This window comes from Meleagris gallopavo, chromosome 2, assembly GCF_000146605.3.
Source record: "Meleagris gallopavo isolate NT-WF06-2002-E0010 breed Aviagen turkey brand Nicholas breeding stock chromosome 2, Turkey_5.1, whole genome shotgun sequence".
NCBI lineage: Eukaryota > Metazoa > Chordata > Aves > Galliformes > Phasianidae > Meleagris > Meleagris gallopavo.
The window spans coordinates 104,519,576-104,526,678 of NC_015012.2; the positions used below are offsets into that span (position 1 = coordinate 104,519,576).

Genomic DNA, 7,103 nt, shown 5'->3' on the forward strand with positions numbered 1-7,103 from the left:
TCAAAAAAATCGTAATCACAAAATAAAAATTATTTTAAATGAAAAGAAAAAAACAAAACAAAACACCATATCCAGGTGCTTTCTGCCCAGCCCTGGGTGCTGGGTCATGCTCTGGTCCTTTTTTTTGGGAACCGAGCCATGGTGGGATGCAAACCCCAAATCTGGGGGTAAATCCTGTGGGGAGCCCCAGGGGGGCACATGATGCTGGGAGGGGATGCCCAAAAGCCACTTGGGAGGGGGATTAAACCAAAACTTTAAAAATCACTATTTTCCCACGTTGGGTGTTCCCAATGGCCAAACAGGGCGCAAATTCTGCCAAAAATCCCTTTTTTGTTTTTTGTTTTTTTTTGTTTTTTTTCGTAGGGTTGGTTCCCCCCCAGTCCCCGCAGTCCTCCGCCCCACTCCCCACCCCACGACTCCTCGCTCCGGCGATGGCCTCATCCTTTCCCGTCCTGGCTTAAATTGCACCCGGTTGGCTGCTCTCGAGAAGGGAGAAAAATGATTTCGGGACGCGTGCGAGTCTGAAGCGCTTTGGGGTCCGTCAGAGAGAGGTTGGAGGCTGCTTGGGTGGACAGGAGCAGGGTTTAATTTTGCCTGTGCCTGGCGGAAGGTGCCGGGAAGCGGTGCCGGAACGCTACAAAAACAAAAACAAAAACAAAACAAAACAGAAAAAATAAAAATAATAATAATAAAAAAAATAATAATAATAATTGCAGCTGAGAGCAGTGCAAGAGAGGGGCCGGGATGCTTTGTCCCGGGATGCTCTGCCCCAGGATGCTCTGCCCTGCGGGCTGCAGGGCTGGGGAGGAATCCCCTGGTTTAAAGGAGATGCTTTGCAGCAAAAAAATCAAACAAACAAAAAAAGGCAAAAAATAAAAATAAAGGAGGGCGGAAATTAAAAATTCTACTAAATTTCAATGTTATGGGCTCTGGGTGGGTGTGGGGTAGGGGCTCGGAGCATCCCGGCACCATTTCCTGGGGCCAGGGGGATGCTCTCCACTCACCGCTGGGTTTTGCCAACACGATGCTTTGGGGAAGAGTCATCTCATTTACAGAAGCAACAGGTTTGGTTTTATTTGAAGTTTTTTCTATTTTTTTTTTTTTCTTTTTTAATGTAGAGGAGGAGGCTGAAACATTCTGCACACTTTTAGGGTGTTGGGGACAAAACCCTTTTGCTTAACATCCCAATGTGACCTATGGCAAAGGGATATTTCTGGGGTGTCACTGAGGTAAGGACTCACAGCCCAGCCTTGGGGCTTGGTGTTTCCAAGCCGTTATTTTTTTCCCTTCCGTTTTTGATGTGCACCCATTGGGAATGGGGAACACAGCACTGGAGCATCCCAAGATCCAGCATCGCCATTCAGCGGAGCAAAATTGGCGTTTCTTGGGAAAAATGTGCCAACCGAAAAAGCAAAAGGGGCAAAGGATGGGTGGGGGCCGAGGGGGTAAAATTACGGTATTTTGAGGGTACAATGAAAAACGAAACAACAACAAAACAAAACAAAACAAAAAAGCAGCCATCGCTTCCTGGAGAAACCCTTCCTAACGGAGGTTTTGGGGTTGGGGCAATGGATTGACTTTTTGGCCATGGCGCGCGTGTCCATGGCGCGGTGCCGCGGGGCCGGCTAGATCTCGTTGTGCTCGCTGAGGTCGCCGGCCATGTCGTACTCACTGGAGCGGGGCGACATGCCCAGGTACTGCTTCAGGAACTCGCTAAACCTCTTCTGGTTGTTCCACTTCCGCGCCGATTTGCGCACCCCGATGAAGCCCCCGTATCTCTTCTGCACCCCACGGGCCGCCGGCCACGAGCCGCGTGTCCCCCGTGGGAAGCCACCTCCGAGCCGCCGGGAAATGTCCTCGTCCTGCGATGGGAAAGCGCCCGGCGCCATCCCAGCACCTCCGTCTTCGGCGTCCCGGCGCCGCAGCAGCTCGCTTACCTGCAGCGGGCTCGCCACCGCCTCGGCCGGCTCCATGGCACCGAGGACGCCAGCACCGGCGGCACCTGGACGCGGTGCAGATCGGATGCTGGTGGCACACATCTCCCAGGTGGCCCGTGGGACGGCTTCACCTTCGCACTCCAGGATGCAGACCTGTGCGGGGAGATGGGGGGACTGTTTTCAGATCATAGAAACCCAGAGCGGTTTGAGTGGGAAGGGACTTTGAGGTTCCACCCAGTCCCAACCTCTGCCGTAGGGACTCCTGCCATAGATCAGGTGCCCCAAAACCCCATCCGGCCTGGCCTCAGACATTGCCATGGATGGAGCACCCACGGCCTGTTCCAGTGCCTCACCACCTCATCGTGAAAAATTTATTCCTTGTACCTCATCTAAACCTTTACTCTTACAATTTAATCTATCATCACTGAGCTTCTCTCCATCTCTATCCCAACCAACATGCTGGAAGACACCATAGAAAGGCACTGGGAGCACATCAACTGTTACCAGTCACCATTTCGTCCCAAATTCAGGGTTTCAACCATCCTCGGGCTCCCAGAAGTGATGGAGATGCTGGGGAATTGCACCTGAACCCACATTGCCCCTCACACTCCTTCCCCACTGCCATCCAGACTCCTGTCCCACCTCTCTCTGCTGGATGCTGCGGGGTTCTTCAGCCAGGCATGAGACCCAAAATCCCCAAGTGTGCCATGAGATGGTGGATGTGGGAAGGGACCTCTGGAGACCAGCATGGCCACCCCAGACAGGTTGGAGTTGGGTTATCTCCAAGATGGAGACCACAATCACTCAGCATGTGACCATCCTCACAGCAAAACCATGTTCTCTCCTGTTCTGGTTTCCTGTACTCTCACTCCAGTCCATTCCAGTCCCTTTACTGATGAAAAGAGGTCTCACCAGTGCCAAGCTGTCATTCGATAGAAATCAGGAGAAGCTAGTCATCTCACTGCAGAGAGTGATCAGGTTGGTTAAGCATGATTTCCCCTTCGTAAATCCATGCTGGCTGCTCCTACTGACCTTCTTGTCCTTCGTGTGTTTGGAAAAGCTGTCCAGGATGACGTTGTTCTCCGCCATCTGCCCCAGAATGGCTGTGAGGCCATCCAGCCCCTGACTTCTCAGATGTTAAGAGTGAGTTTACCCTTCCCTCCGTCCCTAGGGTCACCACATCCCTTCAAAGGCCACCAAAAGTGACCTGACCATGTCATTTCCTCAGCACCCACATCCCATCCCTTTCCAAGAGCCAAATGGGGAAAACCATCCAGGAGAAGGTCTTTGGAGAGCCAAACTCAATAAATATCCCAAGAAGATGGAGATCCAAGGAGGGAGGGCTTCTCTTCCCTTTTCCTGCAGTGGTTCCATCTCAGTGTTTTCTTCATGGTGGGTTCTTTGAATCTCTTGATGCCAACGTGGGGGAATCCTATGGCTGAAACTTGCTGGTGTACATCTCACAGTTTCCAGAATAGGCCATCTGCAAAGCAGATCATTGGCAGAGCCACTCTTTGCCATGGGTTCATTGACTTCCATGGGTGAGAGATCCTGCAAATCCCAGCACGGGATCTGAGAGCTGCAGCTCAAGCATCTCACTGTGCAGCAATTCATGATGTCCGTGCTTGATGCCAGCCAGGCTCTTCAGACAAAAAGAAAAAAGAATTGTCCCCAGGTGACTCAGGTCTTGAAAGCCATCAGCAGTCCTATCATCCATTCACAACACAGCCTCACTAGCATCCCAGGGTCTTCAGCCATCGCCCCATTGCCTTAATTCATAAGGAAACATCTTCTGATGTGGCCAACTCATTTTGTTTGGGGCATCCTTGGCAAATGCTGCCCAATGCTCCTCCACGTTCAATGACAAAAGAAGCTGGTGAGGCTCTTTCCAAATTTCAGTTGGCATTAGTGGTGTCACCCTGGGTTGGCACTGCCCCCCAATGGCTCTGGGGCCCAGGACATAGGCTGATCATCCATATCTTGAAGACCTGGTTCCTGGATGGTGCAGGCATGCCAGTCACTTCGGGGGCTCTCCTCTTTCTACCCTGAAGTCACAGCTCTGCAGCCCTTGGGAAAACTACGTGGACATTTCCATTTGATACTTTCAAATTTTACAGCCAAACATAGGGTGATGCACCTCAAATCTTGCCCCCACTGGGATAGCAGAGGACTGATACTAGGTCAGCTGTGACATCCCCACCAAATGTCTGATCCCCACTGGTTCTAGGACATTTCCCAGTCCCAGGGGCTTCCCCTGTCACAGTAAGCCAGATTTATCACTGCAGCGTCGCTAACGAATAGGCGGTCAGTGCTTCCCTGTGGGTGGAGGGGAATGGGAAGGAAAGAAATGCTCCTGGCTAGCGTCCGGCCTCGGCTCAGCGGAGGGGAAAGGAAAGCATTACAGGCAGGAACGGGCTGATTCATCCCTTTGCAGTGTGAAATTTTCTCCGTCACCATGTCTCCCACGGGCTCAGCAGCCCTGCAGATCACTGCCTGCCCCAAATATTACATCTCACCATCCATCTGCAGCCCCAGCGGGTCACGACGTTGGTCCTGATAGGGCTCACAGGTTTTGGGTGGCCTTTTGGCTGCTGGTGCCTCTGGCAGGGGTGTGCAATGGGGATGCCAGGAGGGCATGTTGCAGGTCCTGGACCCTTCCCAGTGATGTCAGCTCCATCCCATAGCCATCAGAGCCTTGTCGCCATCACTCCCAGCAGCTCCCCAAGCCAATCTGGGGACAATTTGGTAGACTTTGATTGTGTACAGTGACAACCATGGTCGCATGCATCCATCCCCTCGATGCGCCCAAGGAGAAGAGACAAGGACAGCAGCACTCTCGAGGCTCCTCACCGCTCCACAGCTCCCCATGCCCTCCCACCACATTACCCCAAACCCCACACTGGGTGCAGGGGCACTTACGAGGAGGTCGAAGCCATCCCGGTAGAAGTGGCGGTCGCAGCGCAGGCAGTCCCCTCGACAGTCACTCCTTGCCTGGGCAAAGAGGCAGAGCAGCAGCAGGTCCCAGAGCACAGCCCTCATGGTGACAACAGCAGGGCTGCAGCCAGAGACAAAACCTGTGAGCCCCAGCACTACTTCTAAATGGGTTGGAGCAACGCTCAGCACTCACCATAATGGGAATGAGCCTCCCTCCCGCCCCCAGCTCCATTTTCCCAGGCTATCTCATGACACGAGTACCAGCAGGGCTTAATTTAGCAGGTGGACGTGGTGAGGTGGCACGTCTCAGTCTGTCCCCAAGCAGGATGTCTGTGTGCCAGCAGTGAGGCTGAGGACACGGGGACAGCAAAGATAGGATTGCCCTTGGTGGTACCTTGGTCCCTTTATGCAAGACATGTCCTGGGCAAGGAGATGGGCAACATGTCTAAAAACTTCTTCAAGCTCCACCAGCAGACCAGAAATCCTCATTTCCTTCTAAAACCATGATTTCCAATCTTCTGCCACCATTCTGATGGGTATCCAGGAACCACATGCCCAGCTTAGCCCGTCGCAGACAAAGAAGACCTCAGTGGTGACAGCGGTGGCTTTGTGACCTGTGCTTCACCAGCATGTTGGGGTATTCAGGGGAGGATTTGAGGGTGGATTTGCTTTTGTGGGCAGGGCTCAGGGCTCATGTTTTCCACCAAGGTGGGGGCATCCTGCGATAGAAGCACTGGGGACTCTGCACGGTGTCACGGTCACCTTCGAGCTCAGTGACACAGAGCCCCGCGGAGCTGCTAGTCATTTGCTGGAGGGAAAGCTGATAAGGAGCCAGAATTAAGGCTTAATCTTCGCCGAGTCTCATTAAAACTGGCTGGTGGCATGAGTCAGAAGATTGGCAGGATGCTCCCAGGAGAGGACAAACCCCCCCAAAAAACCACTGCAAAACCCCAATATCCCTACAATGCCCCTGAAGGAGGTGTCCCAGTGTCCCCGGGAGGGCTGGAGTGCAGAGCCTGGGAGAATTACTGGACGGCCAACTGGAAGATGCTATGGGGCAGGCAGGATGCGAGCCCCAGGATGAGGGGTGGGGCTGCATATCGATGCCTCCTGAAAATGCAATCAGCCCATCTGAAGCGGAGCACCTGCCTGGTACTGGGGGGATGGAGGCATACAGCATCCTCCAAAACGTTGCTGTGAGCCCCGCAGCCCTGGGGTACGCTAGTATCGAGTCGAATTATCCTCATTAACGACAGCATTGGGATAAAAAGGAGGGATTTGGGTGGAAATACAGCCTGTGGTTCAGATAGCGGCCGGGTCTGGCTCTGACATCAATAACCAGGGAGGAGAGGAGGAGGAGGATGGGCAGCAGGTGCTGCTGCGATGCGCTTTCATTCATTCGATTTGGGTTGATTGGGTTTTTCTGCGGAGTGTGAGCTTTGGGCTGAAATCAGATGAAATGGGCTGCTCAGGGATGCTGAACCCTGTGTTCCCCAGGAATGCTCTCATTAGGTTTAGGGTCTGTCCCACCACGTGGGGAACAAGCACCGTGCCCAGAGCTCAGCCAGCCCCAATGATTGCTCTGTTTCCTCCCAAATTCCACTCTTCTAGCCGAATGCAAGGCCCAATTCGGAGGGCATGGACCTGCTTCCAGCCCCAAACCCCACTATTATCCAATGGTGTCCCCCACTGGCACTGGTAAAACACTTCCCCTCCCGCTCTCCTCTAGCATTAAAATAATGCAAAGTTGCCACCAGCAAAAGGAAAAGCCAAAGGGGAAGCCAGTGCTGCCAATGTGCCCCAAATCTTTGTTGCTGGTGGCTTGGGGGGAATTGGAAGCAGCCCCCCCTGCTTTCCTGGTGCTCGGCAGAAAAACAAGCGCTTCCTTTTGTTGAGTCCCTCCATCAGGTAATTGGCCATAATTGGCCAAAATTACAGACTGCGGAGAGATGATCAACACAGATGGGGCAGCAACGGAGAGATTTAGAGGTAAAAGCTTTGGGCAGAGGGCTGCTCCCCGCGTCCATCCCCATTCATTCCTGCTTTCTGTCAGGGACGGCAAGAATAAAAAAGCAAAAACCCAACCATTTTTCTCCCTTTTGTGCTTTGTCAGAGGGGGGACCACCGATGCCTCCAGCTCCAGGCACCTCCCTGTGCATCCCACGGTGTTGAAGTTGTGAAGTTCCCTACCCCTTTTGTCCTGGATATCACCCCCCCAAAAAAAGAGAAAAA

The 7,103-nt window shown here is 53.0% G+C and overlaps 1 protein-coding gene across 1 annotated transcript in view; it reads right to left on the bottom strand.

Annotated features, from left to right (window-relative positions):
• Positions 1 to 389: 389 nt before the first annotated feature.
• PNOC (prepronociceptin) overlaps positions 390 to 7,103 on the bottom strand; it is a 6,983-nt gene continuing 269 nt past the window's right edge. The window contains exons 2-4 of the mRNA XM_010708075.2: positions 4,857 to 4,992; positions 1,673 to 2,090; positions 390 to 634 (exon numbers count right to left, since the gene is read on the bottom strand). Coding sequence (XP_010706377.1) covers positions 585 to 634; positions 1,673 to 2,090; positions 4,857 to 4,992 — 604 coding nt within the window. The 3' untranslated portion in view covers positions 390 to 584. The remainder of the gene's footprint in view (positions 635 to 1,672; positions 2,091 to 4,856; positions 4,993 to 7,103) is intronic.